The sequence below is a fragment of the Amphiprion ocellaris genome, chromosome 12, assembly GCF_022539595.1.
Source record: "Amphiprion ocellaris isolate individual 3 ecotype Okinawa chromosome 12, ASM2253959v1, whole genome shotgun sequence".
Taxonomy (NCBI): Eukaryota; Metazoa; Chordata; class Actinopteri; family Pomacentridae; genus Amphiprion; species Amphiprion ocellaris.
In genome coordinates this window covers 5,340,267-5,361,768 of record NC_072777.1, presented here as the reverse complement: position 1 = coordinate 5,361,768, position 21,502 = coordinate 5,340,267, and the positions used below count along the sequence as shown (strand labels likewise).

The 21,502-nt window shown below is 40.2% G+C and overlaps 1 protein-coding gene across 1 annotated transcript in view; it reads left to right on the top strand.

Annotated features, from left to right (window-relative positions):
- snx17 (sorting nexin 17) overlaps positions 1-21,502 on the top strand; it is a 32,630-nt gene extending 11,128 nt beyond the window's left edge. The window contains exons 5-15 of the mRNA XM_023297019.3: positions 1,696-1,806; positions 3,526-3,616; positions 7,089-7,176; positions 11,907-11,976; positions 13,161-13,253; positions 13,515-13,718; positions 16,953-17,081; positions 19,008-19,085; positions 19,258-19,332; positions 19,414-19,455; positions 19,545-21,502. Coding sequence (XP_023152787.1) covers positions 1,696-1,806; positions 3,526-3,616; positions 7,089-7,176; positions 11,907-11,976; positions 13,161-13,253; positions 13,515-13,718; positions 16,953-17,081; positions 19,008-19,085; positions 19,258-19,332; positions 19,414-19,455; positions 19,545-19,664 — 1,101 coding nt within the window. The 3' untranslated portion in view covers positions 19,665-21,502. The remainder of the gene's footprint in view (positions 1-1,695; positions 1,807-3,525; positions 3,617-7,088; positions 7,177-11,906; positions 11,977-13,160; positions 13,254-13,514; positions 13,719-16,952; positions 17,082-19,007; positions 19,086-19,257; positions 19,333-19,413; positions 19,456-19,544) is intronic.

The following is a 21,502-nucleotide window of genomic DNA, read 5'->3' as shown; positions in this document are numbered from 1 at the left end:
CCCGTTTGTCGCAGTTCGTGGCAGCACAGTACTGTTATCTAGGACTGTGTCATCTTTTCTTGTAAACTCCTGGTTGGATGTGTCAGATTATGTCTGGCTTGCCGGCTGAAACGTGAGGAATGATAACATCAAACATGGAACTGGGAGGAAAGTAACCTTTTGCCAGCATAGTTGCATTGTGTGTGGGCACTGGACCCTTTTGAACCATTATATTATTAAAAAAGAGCGAAGACTGAGACACCTGATGATTCATCCCCATGAGATTTGCCAAAAAGCTCTTTCTGCGGTACCCAAAAAAAATGCAGGCAAAATGTTGGCTGCTGTAAGAACACAGTACTTTCAAATGGATGATATGTCGATGATTTATTCAGACCAGGTTGCAGAGTTGATTTGTCATCATACAGGTTGTGACCTGCATCGCCAGCAGTGCTGTAAATCACCCGAACGGACAGATTCATCCATCTGCAACCACATCACACCCATTCTTCTTCTTTTCCTCTGCCCTCCTCTGCTCTCACATTAGCACATTAGAGGCAGTGTTAGTGGATTCCCCCTCCACAGCCCACTGCGAGGACGGCAGGTGCAGAATAGGAGATGACTTACCACCCAGTGTTGTTGTTTCATCTGCACCTTTAGTGGTAGGGCTGTTCTTGAAGATCCCCACTGTGGGAACAGAGAAGACAAGAGATGATGATAGACTGCCTGAGGACAGGACAGACTGGAGCTATCCACTCCAAGATTTCATGTTTTTTTTTATTAATGTCAGCTTTGAAGCTTTTATTTAGAGTCTGAATTGTTATTCATTGATTTTGTTGATCGTCTGTCTTATTCAGTTAAGAAATGAACTCAAGCATGAACAGCAGTATTAAACTGAAATAAATGATATTGCGGTTTCTGTGTGAGCTGACAAAAGTAAAATAGATAGATGAGAAGGATGTAGCTATAATACAGTAGTCAGCTTTAATAGTCAACCTACTGATGATAAAAAAAAATAAGTAGATTAAACTGCAAGATTTAGTTGAAAATGATGTGATACCTGCTTTTCAAAATTGCTCATTTTCTCATTTTCTTATTGTGAACTGAATGCTTGGGGGTTTTCTGATGTTGGTTGGACAAAACATCAGATCTGGGAAATTGAGAAAAGATGATTAGATAATAAGATATGCAAAATAATTGGTAATGGAAACGGTCAATAACACCACAGCCAATGGACTGCAATACCAGTGAGTGATGAAAAAGTTTTATTTATAAATGGCTAAACATTGATTGGTTGTCAAACACTTAATATGGAGCTTGAATCAGTCCTCATAATCTGTTTGTTACAGACTTTATTTCAGTTAGTGCGTAATAAAAGCCATTTTTTGTATCTTCTCCGCCTGAATCCAAACCTAACATACTTTCAACACATATTTTTAGGTGTGTTTGTGTTACGCTTTGAGAAAACAAACTTGATTCCATACTCAACTTTAGAAGCAATGCAGCTGCACTCATCAGACTCATTGCATTAAAGTGCAGCCATTTGGTTTTGTTTGCCCTTGTATGAAGGAATTATAAACTGGTGTTATAAACTTCAGCCTGTATTTTTTTCATCTATGTGTCCTGGTGCGATTTTGTTGATGACCGATAAGAATGAAAACATGTAGCTTACCCATGAAGCTGAATTGAAGCCTGCTCTGTTTTGCATCATTCCCACAGGAGACCCAGCAGATTCCCACAGAAGAGGTTGTTCTAGACATCTGCCTCTCCAACGGTCAGAAGGTTACAGTCAACATTCTGACCTCAGATCAGACGGAGGATGTCCTCGATGTAAGTGCACTCAGTTGCAGAGAGCAGAGACACATTTTCACACTGCCTCCAACTTTACATTTTAAGAATAATAATTACATTTTTCAGTCTCGGTGCTGTTGAATGTGCCGCCACTTGAAGCCGATGCACAAATACAGAGTTTAAGGACATATAATAATTAATTCCTCTGTAGTGAATAGAACTAATCATGTTATAATTACACCTGACTGATCGCATGTGGCCAGTTGCCTTGACAAGATTAACATCATCGGAGTTTGTGTTTTTTATGTAGCCTCTGCAGTATTTGTGTCTGTTTAACTGGAGGCATTTGAGTGCAGCTCTTCATAACAGATCTGGCAGAAACCTGGGATTTCTCCAGGCAAGCAATATTGCTGCAAACTCTCCTGTGAGCTCCGAGACACTACATACAGTAAATCAAATTAAGTAGTGTTTATTTATTTAGACCCTCCTCACCAAAGCCGTGCTTATGAAGTCTGGGCTACTTCGATCTGACCAAACAAAATGAGAAGAAGTGAACAAACTTTAACACAACACACTGAGTAGCATGTTGAAAATGCTTCACTGGTCTATTTAAGCATACACAATGCACAAAACCACCAAAGTAATAATTATAGTGAGGTAATAAAGTAAAGAAAATGTACATTTCAGTAATATTTACCTTTTTTTTATTTCAAATCTGTGTCACATACTTACGTAACCTTTAATCTTCAGTGGCCATAAAAATACATAACAGCACACACTAAAATCACCCACACACAGTACACGTTACTGTTACATCATGATGTCTTTTTGATCAATCTTGGCTTAAAATCAAACTTGTTATAATGCCTCTAAAATGCCCTTGTCAAAGTATAACCACAGTTAACTTGTGTTCACAGCACCAAAAATGCCAGACTATTGTTTTGTGGCCTCTCAACAGTTCAACAGTTGTTTGCAGCATTTGTTTCAGTTTGTATTTAAATCACAGGAGTTGAAGGTGGTCTCTGTCATGCTGGAGAAAGATTGTTGTTATTTAGCATATTCAGATAGTTAACATACCCCAGATTTACCATTTCTCTCACTTCCACTGGCCCTTCAGCTGTTAAATCATGTGTTAATGCAAATTTAGATCTTGTCCTTTGCTTATTAGTGCACTATTATGCATTAGGTCAGTTCCTTTACTGGCAAATTTCTTTTTTTTTTTTTTTTTTTTTTAACTGAATTCCATTTCTGCACTGCAGCTCTCTCCATTATTATACTGGATTTGTGTGAACAAAACCATGACAGACATGATAAAAAAGAGATTTACGTCTAAATAAATAACAGAATGTTGTCCTGAAGAAGCCAGAAATGTTAGATATCCCATGCCACTGACTCTATTTCTTTGCAAGACTATCACTAATAACAGGCAGTCATTTTGATCCTAAAGGTTGCAGTATTTTGTAAAAAGACAGTTTATCGTGTGTTTTGATAGTTTTCCCTGTAAATGCTTCTGATAAATTGAATCATGAGGCTGGGGAACACAAGAAGGTACATCCATCTTCTCAATAGAAATCAATACAAACCACTGAAACGCATTGTTTGCTGAGCTGTAAAAAATGAGATGGTAAAGTATGACTTTGATACACACATTATTTCAAGCTGAGCTGTTTTTACCTGTCTTTAATCTTTTTAAAATTTTACAGGAAAATGAAACTCACACAATGCATCAATTAAACGTAACTCTTGCTCTTTGTGCAGGCTGTTGCAACGAAGCTTGACCTCCCAGATGAGCTTGTCGGTTACTTCAGTCTCTTCCTGGTCCGTGAAGGCGTGGATGGAAGTTTAACATGTAAGTTCCGAATACGAAACAGAGTGAATAAAAAACAATTAGGACTAATTTATTATCTATCTCTGTTGGAAAGTTTTCCCTGCAGTGTCTTAAATGAAATGATGAACACTGGTTAATTATACATGCAGCAATGAAGCAACGTGAACAGTAACAAAAATCCATTTTAGCTGAAAGTTTGAATTAATGTGCCAACAAATATTTAAGCATTATTTTTCCATTAAAAGGATTCATAAAACACATCCATGAGCCATTACTGCTGATTATTTAGGTCCCTGGAAAGCTTTTATCAGAAACTTTTGAAAATTCTCTTAGTGCTATCAGTTTCTTTTTGAAGCACTAAAGCTGGAAACATCAGATAATGAATCTTTATTAAGGCAAACTAAGTGTGCAGCACATCGAGTCTTTGATAACGCAGTTTATATTTCCATTATTTTATGAGGTCAGCCAAGGAGTGTTCTCAAAAGACACACAAATCATACAGAGCTCAAAGGACAAATTAATTTTAGAGAAAGGGTCAGAAACGGGATTGTAGGATTTGGGATAAAAAAACTAAAAAAAACCCCAAAGAATATTAAGCTTCACTTAAGAATGTGATGTAATGTCTGTCTTTCTTTTACTTTAAATTCCCTGCAGTGAAGCACGAGGATCTATTCTAGCAACAAGCCAGCAGCTCGGTTTATTTGTCTCACTGTTTGGAGATATGCAGTAGTTAATTTCAAAAAGAAGGACAGCATCGCCCCATGAGAGTTGTTATCTAGTGCTTGAGTTGCTGCTGCGTCTTTTGTAGAATGCATAATTAATTTATTAGGTGCTCAGTGAGAGCCAGGTGTTTGTTATCTGCTACATGCAAAATAGCTGCAGTGTTTAGAGCTTGCACATATCGCTATCTGCTTGATTTCAGGTCAAGGATAGTGCTGTGATTGAAATTCTGATACCTGACACTTGGGTTTCTTGCAAAATAGCACCACACTCACTCGCCAGCTTTAGATTAATAAGGGATTTGTTTTACTCGGACTGCAAGATTAGTGCACAATTTCAGCAGACCACACAGTTAACCTGCTCTTTGCACTGCTTCTCAAATATAAAGATTCTCTGATATTGTTTTGGGTTTGTTGTCCGTTTACATTCGGCACAGTTGACTTTGTTTCCCTGGTTCATTATATGCATTTAGGTCCAATTTAGATTTGTAATGAATTATTTGACCAACAGGTTTCTTCTAGCTGGAAATGACAAAGACACTGCCTTAGAGATGTTGATTATAGATTTTTACTGCCATGTCCAAAATTATCAATACCCTCTCTGACACAGCAATCTTCTTGTAACTGCTTTTCAAATGTCTCCTTTGGGACCACTCTTCTCCAGGTTTTCGAGGTCCAAAGGTTTCCTCGCTGTCACTCTGGTCTTGAGTTCCTGTGGATGGGCAGCTCCAACATTGTTTTCTGTTAACCGTTTCTTCACCACTTTGGTTTTACTTTTTGGATCGTTGTCTCGTTAGAAGGCTAAATGCTGCCCAAAGACAAGTCTAGGACTATCTAGACCTATTTTCCCTCGATGTTGTTCACTTGGACGAGATTGTCTTGACCATTGGCTGTAAAAACACCACCAACACTTTGCATCCCTGCTGCCATGCTTCACCACAGCGATAACACTCTTGGGACTTACTGCTTGAAGTTTTTATCTTGTCTGACCTCTTCTTTGTCATGGGTAGTTTTTACAATTGAGCTTTATGTGCCGATCTTAGAGAAATATGATGCCTCCTTTTTCTGACCTCTATTGAGATCACCTCGACGCGTTAATGCCAGAATTGCTCAGATTCATAAGGACAGTTTGGTGGTACTCAATGGACTCTTCTTGGCTTCTCACACTACATTCTGGCCAGCGTAAGGATTACTTCCCCCCTACGATTCCCTTTGAGATTTTTCACAATTGTACTTTTTGATTAGGCTTTGCATTGTGGTCACTGTCACTTTAAACACATAGATTCTTCTTGCTACACTCTTTGGTTTTCGCCATGATTTGCATTTAAAAACTACCTAAATAGAGAAATACTGCACCAGCTATCCTTGCTTTACAGTGTATTAGAACACTCAGGAATATTTAGCAGATTACTGGGACCATTTTGAATTATGTAAAAGCTGCATTTTTTCGCAAGAATATGAACATTTTATTTTAAAATTGGAATATTTTCGGCCATGACATTTTTAGTTATTAAAAATTAATCATTAACATCAATTCGTTCCCATTTCATCCCACTTGTCTATGTCACTTCCTATTGGTCAAATCAATATACTTTTCTCCACCACTGAGTAATATAATAGAATTCAAATTTGGAATGTGTATGAATAATTGTTCTTTTGCCTTACTACCCACAACACTGTGCTACCAACACAAATTTAATGTCAAACAGGTGGGTTTTAAATTACATACGCGACCGTTTTGAAAACAGAAATGCTCCATTCTCAAGGGGCTTATTTGTCTGTTTACTTCTGTGTCAGAGCACGTCTTGGCAAAATATTTGCACCTGAATTTGTGAAAACATCGGTAACATAGGGGAGCAGTTTGTTGCAGCATCTAACCCTCCCACTGACCCAACAGTTGTCTTCTCTTCCACCTGCCAAATGCTTCCCTCACACTCCAAATCCATTCCAGGCTGAAATTGGTGCCAGGTGAACTTCTGTGAATATCGCAGGCATGGTTTTTTTTGTTTTTGTTTTTAAATCCCACCATTAGAATCTCAAGATGTGAGTGCAGTGAAAGAGCAGGGCCATGTGGTGAGCGTGACTCGACTGTTAGAATCCGGAGCAGCAGGCCGTGGATCAAACAAGACCGATAGTGGGAGGGTTGACATAACGGGATTGCTAGAAAAATTCAATTCAGCTTCCCAGAGGCCTGTTTGTAAATCGATACACGCTGTAAAATATGCAAAGACATGTCAAGAAGTGCCAGTGTGTGATTATTCTGATCTTGCGTTTTTACTTCCAGTCTCCCACTGATGAGTCACTCAGTCTAAAAAAGTTGCAAAACATTTTAGGCGCTCAGTTTGTTTTTCAGTTTGTGTTTTTATTAGAGCTGAGATTAAAGTAACCGGCGTGCGTTTCCTGTACACAGCATTTCTGCCCATAACAGAGCGAATGCACTTCTATAAATCTAATGGCGAACTAAGATGCTGTTCAGTCTTCTGATTTGTGGTGTTGAACACATTTATTGGTGCCTAAAAATGAGCAGCAGCAGCAGGAAGGACCTCAGATCTGCTTCCTTAGGGAATAAAACAGCTGCACATTATGGACACACAGACACAAGAGCCATTATCTTTTTTGAAGATACTCAAACACACAGAGTTTTCTCTGCTGGGACCTGTCCAGATGGCGTGTTCCCATCAGTCATTGTTTGTTGTTGCCATCATTATCCATGTCCTTGGGACTTGAGCTGCACTTGAGTCTAACTCTTTCTCTTTTTCGTGTCTCTCCCTCAGTTGTCCGGAAGCTACAGGAGTTTGAGCTGCCTTACGTCTCCATTACCAGCTTGCGGAGCTCCGAATTTCACATAGTGTTACGGAAAAGGTACGAACCACCTGCTCACATCATGATACTGAATTCCCAAACATCTCATTTTATTATTCATCTAAACCTTTAAAGAACAAGGATGCTTCTCTTTGCAGTTCATAATACACCTGCTGTTTTTGGTGTAATTAAATTCAGTTTTCTTTTGTTGTTTTTTTCTGGGTGTTGCTCAACAAACTTCTTAACTGTGGTGAAACATTTGTTCATGATGCGTCAAAGAGACGGTTAGGTTAACCATAGACTGCTTATCTGATGTTCCCATTCTCTGTAAAGGGTGAGAATATTTGAAAACGAGCCAAAGACAGTGCTTATCATGGGTATAACTGTAGAAAAGGCAAAGATTAGACCCTGACGTGAATTTGATATTGCTGCACCAAACGGTTCCCAGTCTAACTACATTTAATCATAATACAGTTTATATTTGAATGCTATAAATATACAGCCGTGTATGTTTAACAGGTCATGCTGTAGTTAAATTAGACAAACAGGAAAGAAGGACAAGAGATAACTGAAGTTGCATTTAATAAATACATTCTAATTGAGCTTTCTATAGATTTTATGTCGTATCTTTCAGCCCTACTGCAGAATTCTCCACACTGCTCTTTTTAATTTAGAACATCTTCAACTATAGTCAGAATTATATGTCACTAATTAACTGGAAACCATGGAATCAGAGAGGTCATTTCATGATGTTTAATCCCCTGAACTCCAAGCAGGTTCTGGCATTTTCAGTCACTGTGGGCTCATTTTTCACTGCAGTGTAAAATTACTGCACCTCCGTAGAAACAGTACAACTACAAGTAGAGAGAACTTAAAAAAAAATGTCCATTTTGCAGTAGAACACAATTATAATGCAAAGCAAAAGTTGAAAAAAATTGAAGAGACCATTTTTGCAGCTGTTACCAATAATAGGAAAGATTTGGAATTATATACAGGGTTATTCAAAAAGAATGAACTGATTTCATTACACAATATTTTAATAAGGAAAAGCTATAGAAAACTCCAGCCAAGTCACAAGTATTCTACTCAAAATCACGTTTTATTTGACATTTATGGTCATCGAATGACATCGACAAACAACAGTGATCAACTCAGTGGATGGTGATATGCTGATACATGTCTGCGAGGAATTCTCTTATTGCACTGATGTTGCCTGTGCTGCAGGTGGTGGCCACATTTAACACTTGTAAGACTGGAAAAAAGTTGATTGTAAGTAGAATACTTGTGACTTGGCTGGAGTTTTCTATTGCTTTTCCTAATTAAAATATTGTGTAATGAAATCTGTTCATTCTTTTTGAATAACCCAGTACTATAGATATTCTACTACTTAAATTGTTTTTTGTCTTTGTTTAAACACAGTCTGCAGTTCAGCCCCGTTTAGTTGAAAAATCAAAATTTTTGTCACTAATGGCTTTATAGTTGCGCAGAGGAATACAGATTGTATGTTTTTTGCAGACTCTGGTTAGAGCAAACTGTTTATTTTGGCATTTTTGAAAGTAAGAACTGTTTGATAAAGTGATTTTGATGAAATGCCGTTATTTAAAGCTTAGATTTGATTAAGTTTTGCACCAGAGCGGCACGTCATATGTGATTAGTTCAAGGACTATCAGATTCTTTCTGTCTTTACAGTTTAAGAGAACCTGCCAGTGGGTTTCGGGGGTTTGGAGCTTTAAATATGTCTTTTGTGATTATTGATTGATTAGTGGCTTTAACGTTATTCTTGACATAAAATTTGACAGCTTAAGGAGAAAGTTTGGCCCCAAAAATTCTCATAAAATAAAACCCTCACCTCTTTAACACAAACTGAAGATTAGAAGTTTCTCATTAGAAATCACTGTTGTGTTGAACTGTGTGGTTCTCACATTCCTGGTTCACTGATTTGGTGGTCGGCGCTAGACAGAGGAGGCTGGTGGCTCCATCAACACATGAGGATTGATTAAAAATGACAGTAACCAACAGCCTATCCTTAAATGTCTTTATTTGTTTTGGTTCCATTGATAAATCCTCAGATTGTTGTCAATTTTTGTTCATATGTGCAAGGAAGCATGCCACAAAAACTACAAAAATCTGAAAAATCTTCTTGGGTGGGAACAGATCTGTTTGTCCGGGCCACCAAAACACTCAATTCATGGAAGATACTGACTTTCCATTTAGTCTGAACTTTGTGATTTCTCCCCTCGACGTTTTTCTCCTCCCTCATGTGTCTGTTCTTCCGTCAACCTGCCTCCCACCGACTCTAGAGGTACACAGGATGTTTACTTTCTTTCTGCCTCAAGGAAAGTCTCAGTCCTCCTGACCTAGTTTCACTGTGGAGTGTGGAGGAGCGAGGGAAGAATGAATGTAGAACTAACAAGTGGAGGTGGAGGAAAAACAGACCCCCAGTGTATGAGATCCAGGGGAAGATGAGGTCAGAGCGAATGAAACAGCTCTTTTTGGCAAGCTAAAAATGGAGGAAATGTGTCTCAATCCGCTGAAAACATAGAATTTACAAAACGTCAATCATTTTTCATTGTGGTACATCACAAAGTTATTCAAAGCATTCGTGAAATTTAATCAGGCTGTTTATGTCGGAAGCAATATGAACTTTTTATAGTATTTAATATGCAAAAGTCTGGCTGTTTGGTGTTTTCGGGGCAATTTTCCAACAAGTACTGCGTCTCAGCGGAGTCTTTCAGATGAATCTGGTGCAGCAAATTAAAAGCACTCGCGCACAGAAACACTATGCTACAGATTCCAACACTCGTACACTGTTACTCCCTTTCTTTCCTCCTCTTTTTCCCCCTCTCTCCTTCCTCTTCTCTCTTGTCGCCTATTTTTAAATGCTGATGTGGCCGAGCAGCATGCTTCACATCTCCTTTGAACAACTTCTCCATTTACTAACACCCCCTTGTGCCATGCAATTACAACATGTTAAATTTCACGACTGCGTTGGGAGACATGAATACAATGAGGATTTTGTTAGTGGATAAAATTTTTAAAAAATAATAATCTGAGCTCTGTTAACTCAGGCGATAATAATCTTCCACTGAGGCCTGAAGAAATTCATATCCAGAGGCTGGGAGATAAAATACTTGGGAGTGAAATATCTAAATCACACTGAGCTCTGCGCTCTCTTGTTCTTTCTTTTCTTGTAATCAGATTCGTGCGGTCCCAGTTTTCATCCCTCTCTGTAAATGGGCAGAGAGGAATTCATGCATTTCTTTTTTAACGTCACGCTCCACTCTTCAGACTGCCCTCTGGCACCCACACACCAGCAGTGCTTTAAATAGAACTACAGTGCTGCCTCTGGATCTTTGTATCGTTTCACTCACATCACCGCCAGCTGTCCTTCGACCTCAGTAACAAATAATCCTGGAGATGAATGTTTACACCGCTGGCTCACTGGCTGTCAGCTGAGGAATTTGTCTAGGAGTCCCTGTCGTTTCACGGAATTGATACACTGTTAATTCCGTTTTAAATTTATTTCTAATTTCAATGAAGAATTTGGAAGCATAGTGGTCTAACCCACTTTCTATAGTTTTTGAGAAAAATGGGTTCAAAGTTTTGTGCTTTCAAGAATGGTCTAACATTCCAAGCACCACTGTAATGCTATATTTGGGTTGTGGGTTAGACCACTCTGCCACTAAATAATTAAATGTAATGTAAAATGTTACAATTATATAAAACCTCAGTTTGGATTTTTTGTGGCAGACCACTTTTCTTCTAATCCTCTCAGATGTACACTGGCCAGACTGTTTGTCAAACCTTTCAGACTATCATTAATGCACTACATATAATAGAATAGAAATACTTCATGAAATTTGCTTGCTACAGAAGAGAGAGTAAAGTTCCCACCAGTATAAATACAGATAAATAAGTAAAAATGTGCAGTAAATAAAAATAAACAATAATAATACAAAAAGCAAAATGTCCCACATAAGGGATGTACAAATGTTGAAGTGTTTTATCATGCAAATAGTGTCCAAGAGTGCAAGGGTATAAAACATGTATTTTCTTATTTATTTGGTGATTTGCATTTTTTAGATACAGAGAGGCATTGTATTCCTTTATGGGTCGATAGTCCAGGTAATATGTAGAAATGATGTTCACTATTTCATAAAAACAAGCAAGTCGGACAATTAAACAGTTTGATGCATGAATATTTTTCTTAAGTGGAGCCATCTCAGCCACGTCTTACAGTCATGGTCAGGTGATATCTACCCGTATATTTTAATGATCAGTGATTACAGTTACGTCATAAACTATTTAGGTCAATAGATATCAGTAAATTCACAGTTATCTCAAAAACAAAGGCTAGTCTGAATCACATCATGTCTGTGGCTTGTATGCTAGAGTTTTAAAAATTGGTTCCTTCTGTTTATTTGTCCTGGTTATAGCAGAGGATAAAACGGCCACCAAGGTTGCCACAAGGTGTTTTTATGACAAAAGGTACAAAGTCCTGCTTTCATGAAAATGTGAACACATGACCTCGGACATTAGGCAGTTCTATTTCTTTTGAAGCGAAATAAACATTTAAACATGTCAAATTATTTGAAAAATGCATTAACAGAGCACACAAAATGGACACTTCCAATGAAATACACAGTTTCTACAGGGCACCAGTGATTGCAGTGTGCAGAGTTGTAAAAAATTACCAATGGGCAAATAGTTTGTATCTTATTTTAACTGGTCCACTGTGGTAAATCTCATTTCTACAAATAATTTTCTGCTTGTGCTTTCTGTTTCTTCAGCTACTGGGACATGGCGTATGACAGTGATGTCATGGACAACAGAGTTGGCCTGAATTTGCTATACGCCCAAGTAAGAGATTTCATGACTTCTGCAGACCAGTTAGTGTTGTTTATTACTCTGCCAAGGAATGCGGCGGAGATATGTGATGATCGGTGTTGGTTTGTCTGTCTGTCTGTTCACAACATCACTCAAAAACGGAATAATGGATTTGGATGAAATTTTCAGGGAAGGTCAGAAATGATACAAGGACCAAGTGATTGGATTTTGGCCATGATGCAGCTCATAGTCTGGATCCACAGATTTATTAAAGATTTCCGTATCATTGCGAGATAGCGGCATGGCGTCACTGTAACTATGACAACAAGTGAACACTACGTCAGCTGCCATCTTCGAACGTATCGGGACTTAACTATTGAAAATTATACAAGGAACAATTGATTAAATTGTGGGGGTTTTTCTGAGTCCCATCAATTCCCGCTGCCCCCTACATATTTAGGTCACATGATACCTGCACATAACGTACACATGCATAACACACGCCTGTGCTCAGCGCTAGGTTATTTTTTTTATTCAAGATTTCATCCATCGGAAATGATACAACTGAGCAGCCTTGGCGGAGTACTGCACTCTCTAAGTGCTTTTCTTGTTGCCATTTGCAGCCATTTGCAGAAGTGGTCTCAAAAACACCTTTTAAATTAAATTCCCCTTGAGATGTGCACCCAATCAGAAAGTCCAAATTAGATCCGATTGTGTCGGTGTACGTCTCGCATCTGTTGTGTTTTACTGAGCTCGCCCGGTGCCAGCAGCACATCAAGAAAACTGAATCAAGCAAGTGCTTCATGCTTTGGCTGCCAAATTCTTTGGTCCATCCCCTGAGTCCCTCCATTATCTGATAGTGTTGTCAGCTTGTTTTGACTTTGCAACACCTTGAATCTCTTTGTGTACCTCTTTGATCCTATTAATAGCGAATTCCCTTTGCTGCGACAGTCACGATCTGTTATATTAAGCACTTTTCAAGCTGCGAGTTTGATTAAAATCTGGAGCTGCCGAGTGCTGCCTCAGTGTAGCAGAACAGTGTTTGCAAAAGCATCTGCATTCATGCATATTTCTGTGTAATTAATGTGCTGACCTGCACTGTTTACATGAAATCCCAAGAGGGAGATTTCTCCTACCAAAGTAGACGCAATAACCTGCTTTTATTCTGTTCGGCTGTGTAGAAAGATGAACTTCACCTCCTGTTTTTGCTTCACCAGACGGTGTCTGACATCGAGCGGGGCTGGATACTCGTCAACAAAGACCAGCACAGGCAGCTGAAATCACTGCAGGAGAAAGGCTCCAAGAAAGAAGTGAGCAAAAGCCTCTCTTCTAGATGATTCTGCCAGTACAATGAATCCAGCTGACACTCAGAAATGTCTTTGTCCAAGGATAAATCTGTAGAGTACAGGGAATACTGCCTCTGGTGCATTCTGTTATTCAGTTAGCCCAGTTTTTCCCATGATATGAATTTTTAATCACATCAATCCAGGAGAGAATTCAAACTTATTTTCTTCAGGGGTTACATGGAAACAGGTTTTTCTTAATTTGTTTTCTTCGCTCTTTCCCCCCAGTTCATTCATCTAGGTCAGACGCTCAAATATTACGGCTACATCAAGTTCGACCCCTGTATCACCGACTTCCCCGAGAAGGGCTGCCAGGTCATCGTCAGCGCCGGCAACAACGAGCTCAACTTCCACGTCAAGCTGCCCAACGAGCAGATGAAAGAGGGAAGCTTCAAAGTCACGCGCATGAGATGTTGGCGAGTCACTTCTTCTGTAAGTGAAATGGTGTGCGAGAGAAGAGTGAGGATGAGTAAATTCACCTTGGAACTCACCTTGATTTTCAAATAATAATAATATTAGGAGACTGTGAACTGCCAAAGGGGCCTCCTGCGCTTTAAAAGTGGCCTCAGATCACTGCAGCGCCAGAAACAAAATGTATCTAGTCTTGCCAAGGATTAGTTTTTACACCAGCTGCTTGCTCAAAGTGCTGACCTCCACACCATTTATCTTCATCTGTCCAATTACCCAAACACGCCGCCCACACAAGGACGGCGCTGTATCGATCCACCGGGTTAACACATACAGCAGCATCTTTTATTTGAACTCATAATTGTCTGTTGGCAAGGAGGGAGTGTGATGGCATCTGTTAAGAGGAAAACCCAAACAGCCAGACCATTTGGACATTGGTGTTTTTTCTGGCTCTGTGCTTCAGCAGAAACGATATTTCATAAACATGCCAGATCTCACCTTTAATTTGCGCAGGTTTACATCAGTATAGTAAAGTTCTGTTTGGGAAACGGCAACAGAGATCCAACAGATGCACATCTTGGACCCACAGATGCTTTTTATCTTCTCTGATAACTGTCTCCAGGCCTTCAGATGTAGCTTGTGAGTCTCTGCTTTTAGTTTAGTCTTCAGCAAGTGGAATGTAGCTAAAATGGATTGAGATCAGACCTGGCCAGACGAGGATATTTGTTTAGGTTGGTGCTAAACTGAATCTGAGCTCACACAATGCTCCTGTTTACTTCCACGCCACCTTTAGTTCATCTACCAGCTAGTTATAGGAGGTGGCGATGTTGTCGTACACCTACTCCATTGCTGGTTGCTGCTTTTTTTTTTTTTGCTGTTCTGGGTATTGATGACTCACTATGAGCATCACATGAGGACTGTCTTGTCACGTTTCCATGAAGACATCACAGCTACTGATTTGTGGTTTGGTATGAACTGAGTTGAGCAATCTGTAGGTCAACCAAAAAAAGGAACTAGTGGTTGATATCGGAAGATCTGAGATTCCTCCTGCTCCTCTTTACATCAGACCAGACACTCTGTAGGTCTTTCCAGGAAGGGCTAGGGTTATTATTCAATTCAGTTTTATTTCTATAGCACCAATTCACAACACAAGTCAGCTAAACATATAAGTGCTAGTGGAAAAGCACCTATATGGTGAAGCTCTTACAGTATTAAATTATTGAGAGCAACCCACTGATTCCTTTTGAGCAAGCAGGAGAAGGAAAAAAAACCCATTCAACAGAAAACACCTTAGAGACATCCTGCAACGTTTGTGGCACCTTACTGAAGATGTTTTATGAATCTGTAGTGACTGCTGAGAGGATGGATGAACCCAAAATAGAGCTGGATAGTCTCATGCAGTAGAGGAGAGGAAGATGTCAAAAATGCCTCTCCATCAACTCCCAGAGAAGATTGTTCAGCAAGAGACTGAAAATGGCAAAATCCTTGACTGAATGTCAGAAAATCTTTTCCTCCTGTAACCATCCACTTGTCTATTTTTTAAAAATATTTGTAATAATCTTTTTTGCAAGACGTCCACATTCTTTTGCAGCTGCAACAAAAGAATTTTCCTTTGGGGACTTTTGTTGTGATTTATTAACTCCTGCCACGTCCTTGAGCAGTGAAATCATCAATAAATTCCAGCGTGCCAGTTCCCCTGGCGGAACCACAGCAATGTTTAACCAATGAGGTGGTGCTTTGGGTCGTGACTGACTCCTATTTTTCTGCACTCTTGCCTCTTCCTGTTATTTTGATAGATTTTTTGGTTTGTTTCTTAAGTCTGGAGAACTTTGGACAGATCGATATTTAGGATTTTCAGCTTCTGGTACATAGATTTTGGCCATTTATGTCCAATAAACTTCCCCTGTATTTCTGCAAGTGGAATATTAAATGTCTAAACTGAGTGTTTAATGGACTTTACTGATTTAAATGTAATTAAGCTGTATTTTTGTTGGCCAAAACAAAATGTCTTTTTTTTTTTTGAGTAGAATACATCTCAGCACTTCAAATGGCTCCAGAAAACAATTGAATCAGTTCAAAGTATTTTGCAGCACACACTAGCTCTGCCTTGATGCTTTTATTCTCGCTTCCAATTGTGTTTAAAAGAGATGGCGGCTTCTGTGAAAACCTGAACAATCTGTTTTGCTGAGAGAAGCATTACATGAAGCTCTACCCACATAATTCCATCTGACATTTGAAAGATGAACGTTTAGAGACATGAGACCTCGTTTAAATGGAGATGGGCGCAGCAGTTCACATTTGTGTTGCATTAATTTTGGAGCAGCGCAGTCATTACGCGTATCACAGGAGCTTTTGTGAGTCTCCCAAAGTTAATTTGCACAGGACACATGGCAACACACGGAAAATGAAAATGCATCTTAGCTCGTCTTGATTACAAACTGAGGCCCCATGCTGCCCAGCCGGGTGATTAATTCCTCTCCACTCACTCTCTGAGGTCAAAGTCATTTTAATGAGCCCTTTCCTGTCCAACAAAATATTAAAAACATCTCATTTGGTGCCGTGCTGCAACCCCCCTCATAGCTAGATCTCAAATTGCATGCGGAAGGACACGTATAAACAGTTAGCATGTGTGTCAGACCTTTGTTTTGGCCTGTATTTCTGTTTTATGTTATCTTTGTGTGTGTGCGGTTAGCATGGGAGGTGCAGCTAGTTTCCGGCCCTCAGTGTCGAGCTCCGACTCCATGAATGAGGAATGACGGCTCGTTTCCAGGGAGCTCTGTGTGTGTCTCTGAGCTTCACGCGTTTGAAGCCATTTGAAATTCTCTATTTTGTATGTATTTTCTTTCTCTGTGCCCCTGTTAATCTTTCAGAGAGTGCCTTCTTAGGATTTGGCCGCCTGTCGTGTGATGCAGCAGCTGGAGAATGGAGGCTTAAGGCACAGAGATGTAGGATAGGAAATGTGTTTGAGCTGCTTACACGGACCTCCGGTCATAGAGAAGAATAGTGAGCTTATCCTCCGCTTAAGAAGACAAGTTGGATGTCGGTTTGGAAATCTGTTTCTTTGTTGTTCACACACAAGAAGATAGAAGGTCGAAGGAAGGAACAGCCCACAATAGAATAAACAGAAATCATAAGCAGTTGGTGATAATGGCTCTGACAGCTATTGTTCATTTAGAAGATGGTGATGAAGATAACAATGATGCTGGCACCTGCCAAGCACCAAATTATAAGACTCGCTTTCTTTGTTTCATGTCGCAGCAAGTCCCAATAGCCAACGGTACAACCAACCCCTGCAGCTCGGCCAAATGTGAGGTCAAACTGGAGCTGGCCTTCGAGTATCTGATGAGCAAAGACCGTCTGCAGTGGGTCACCATCACCAGTCAACAGGTAGGAGGTCATTTACAGGCTCAGCAAACATCACATTCAGGGAAAACCGTGTATTTGTGTTATGTAGATGTGTTGAAGAGGCTAAGCCAATGCTTTAAGCCACTGAGAGGATCCAATCGAGAAACATAAAAACTTAACTGACGCACTTGCGATGCACGGTGTCTTTATTTTTTGCCCAGAAATCTCCAAAGTGCATAAATTTATACATCCACAAGTTGCTGTTCGGCAATCAAAAACTGGTTTGTGCCCTTCCGATTGGAAAACCCTCTCTAGACACAAAGGTTCCTACCTTAATATATTTCAAATTAACAATTAACCCATAAAGGAGTGAAACCCACTGACACCAAAATAATTACCTGCATTTGCTAATCTGCTCCTACAACATGATTTTGGCATTTTGAAATTTTTTGAATAAAAGAGGAAAGCTCCTTGTGTGTGTTGACAAAATTTGGCCCATTGAAAATGCATTGTCTGAAATATGAAAACAGGCGTGAGGTTTTGGAGCATTACATTTCTGCAACTGGATTTATTATAGTCATTGTTGTCCTTCAAAGTAGAGCCATATGAGGTGCGTTCAAAAAGTTCAGAGACTGCCTATAAGAATTAAAAACCATACCTCATTTAAATTTGGCTGCCTTCCCCATTAAAGTAAAATTTCTATGTGCAGCTCCCAGTTTGATGCAACACCCGTAGTGTTCCCTGGAAGTCCAGTTATTTACATACACCAGTCAGCCCCAACATTAAGACCACTGACAGGTGAAGTAAAGAACACGGATCATATTGATACTATGTGGTGTTCTGCTGGAAAACCTTGGATTTTGGCGTCCATGTTGATGAGAGTTAGACATCCAAATAAACACTGTCCCAGAACAAGCACACTCCTTCATCTAAATGGAAATCCTAAATGCATCAGATCCCATCGCAAAAACATCAATCAGCAATATCTTGAGGAACATGACAATCACCCAAGATGTTGATTTTACCTCCACACTTCCTAGACCTCATCCTGATCAAGCATCAACAAGATGCAGTGGAACAAGTTTGATTCCCAGAGACTCCACTAAACAACCCAGAGAACCCAACGGATCCCCTGCCAACATCCTGGTTCCAGACCCCATAGGACACCCTGAGAGATTCTCTGGTCCAGACTCAATGGTTCAGAGCATTTCTGACCACATAAGCTGGACCAACACAATGTTATGCAGGTGGTCATAATGTTTTGCCTGATTGGTGAATCTCCTTATCGGTGCCAAAGCAGTGACCCGTTTACCTGCATTTCATTTTTGCCAAGAGGCAGAAGTCACAGGGGGCTAAATTTAGCGAGAGGGGCAGTTTGAAAGTGATGCTTGTGGTGTCGGGGCTGAAAAAAAGAGTGTGTAATCGTCACACCATGCACATTGGAGCACTCACGTTGCATCACGTCACAGTTCAGGTCGTTAGCACTGATTGTTTGACCTCAGATGCCTCTGGATGTTACTGTAAAAGTCCCTGGGACTAATCCCTGCTGTGCAGCCACGTACATTTTAAAGACAACAGCAACATGCTCCTGGAGTGTCCTGACCTGACGCATCTTTTGCTTTTTTTTTTTTTTTGGGAAACTGTGGTTTTTCCGCTGTGAATACTGTGATAGCCGCAGACCTCCCCATAGAGGTCCAGTCATCCTGGCTGCTGTTTGGCACAGTGTGATGTTTTCTTCTCTGCTCCTGTTTGCGACCCGTGGAGAAATCGCAAATGGACACCGACCTGTTCACAAAAACATCCACAGGTTTCCACGACTTACAGTTCCTGCATTTCACTCAAGACAGTTACTACTGCTTACAACAAACAGTCCCAGAACTTTTTGATCACACCTCATATGTGTTTTAGGACTGACCAAGAGAGACTCCAAGTGTCCTTATTGTCCTTTAATTGACCCTTTCATTTCAGGCTATCATGATGAGTATCTGCCTTCAGTCTATGGTGGACGAATTAATGGTAAAGAAGTCCGGTGGCAGCATAAAAAAGGTTTGTGCTCAGAAAAGACATATAATATTCCGATTTATAAAGGTTAACTAAGCTTTTCCACCTTAAATGTGACTTTTTGCATTGTAGCTGCAGACATTACAGCTCATTTTCAAATTTAAGAACAACTTTTATCACGTCTTCACTTCTTTCGCCGCCTTCTGTCACATTTCAGCTGCTGAGGAAACGACACAACGGCTCCATCCACCGGCCCGACAGTCAGCAAGCTGTGAAATCTCCCCCTCTACTGGTGAGACACGAGATGACATGCCAGGTCTGTGTAGATCTCAGGTTTGGGGGTTAATTTGACTCTGTTTTTGTTTGGCTGCAGGACTCCCCAGACCCAAACCGTGAACAAATTGTCAAACTCTCAGTGAGTCAATCTTTTTCTTCTTCTTCAACAATGCAGCGTAATAATCTAGTCTTCGGTGTCGCATTAATTCTCCTGTTGATTCCATCTAGACCAAGCTGAGCTCGGTGTCTCTCAGAGGGATCAGCGCCTCCAACTCGGCAAACGACATAAGCGGCAACGACTTCCACGGCAACTACGCTTTCGAGGGGATCGGGGACGACGACCTGTAACCCTCCACCCACATTCCTCCCCGTTTCATTCCACTGCTGACGACCGGGACGACAAAGATTCGGAGCCGAGCCAAGCCGAGCGGTCCACACAGGCGTCCACTTCTGCAAGATTGTAGCTTCTTCCTGGAGAAATCGCTACCTTAAGCTCTCATTTAACCTTCGACCGTCGCCGTTTTCTTTTAGACTCTGAAGGCTCAACTCAATTTTTAGTTCCAATCGCCACATTCAGACTTTGTCCTTCCCCCTCCTCGTGTTTGTCGGAGTCGTGGAAACTACATGAAGAAAACCTGAAAGATCCCGGATTCTCTCCTCAGTGGCTGCATGTTCTTTCCCAAGCAGAGAGCCAAATAGTTTAGTCAGACCTGGCACTAGTGACGACACAGCGGAACTGGAGACAGTTCTCGACGTGACCCATCGAAATTCCAGCGAATGTGTTGAAATTTATCGCAAAACTGTAGAAGATACAGAGCAACTGCTTACGTATGATCAACGTTCGGCTTGGCTAGATACCAAAACGCTATGTTTTTACGACGTCCTCCGTGTGCTGCGCTACTTGTTCGCCAAGTTAGCAAATGTCCTAGCAAGATATCAGCGGTGTTTTCAGCGTAGAGTCACTCACATTGCCTTCAGGAGTAGTCCGATGCCTTAACTTTTCCTTAGTTCTCGCCTCGACATGGGCTGCATCGCCACTCGACACGACGCGGGTTCGACCTAAACATTTGCATCTTCCGGCGTCAACTAGAATCTTGCAGAACTTGATCGATGGTCGGTTTGGCTGAGCCGCTTGCACTTGCTGAACCCATCATTTTGCACAGTATTACAGGCGGAGGTGAATGTTTGGGGGCGGCTCTGTAAATCCATCTCTGATTTATTTTTAATCAATTTTTTAAGGTTTCTCATTAATGCCAAATTATAGTTTACTAAAGCATTTTGCACAAAATAAGCATAACAAATTATGACAATGTCACTTTTTATATTATGTACATTCAATTAAGTATTCTGAACATTTACTAATATCTTTTATCAGCATAGCTTGTTGTAATCGAATAGATCAAATGTAATCTAAGCTGTACGGCACAAAGTCTAAATGGATCAACATTTATCATGTTTACATAATGTTTTAGGGGACTTTTTTTTTAGTTAAAATGGAAAGTGTTTACAAATTTTTTTTTTTTTTTGCATCTGATTTTCTTCGTCTTGTTTTCGGGGCGTGTTGTGGGGAGCACTACTCCTGCGGGGCTTCAGCTCGGTGTAATTCGTACGTACATTGTGCCAATCATCTCAGAGGATTTAGTTGAACACGGTGCTTTGGTGAAATGTGATCACGATTGCTGGAGTGAGTTTAGTTCGTAGAGGGCAGGCAACAAAATGAACATATCCCGCTGTTTTATAGCACATGGCATTCCAGTTTTATTGCTCTTATTTAAAAAAAACAAAAAAAAAAAACAAAGCTGCATCTCAGCACGTTATGAAGCCTCTAAATGTAAATCAGTGCCAACCTAGCAACAGCTTTACTCTCGCTGGTAGCAAACAAAATGTTCTCAATGTCTTGTTCTTTCACTGCTGTGATTCTTCTCAGCTCAGTTACTTTTAGAGGAGGATGTGGACACCACCAGCCTTTTTTATTTTCTCTGTTCCTGTCAAAACCAAGTACACAAAGCTACAAGGATGTTAAGTGTGTAGGTGCCAAATTCCACTTTTAAAGTCAATGTCAAGTTTCATGAGCATTGTACTGACTGGGTTCGTTCCACTAACATCCTCGTTGATTTTAGTGGTTCAGGTCAGTGACAGCTGTCTGGTCTGTTTGTCATGATGCTAAAATAAACCCTGAAATTCAA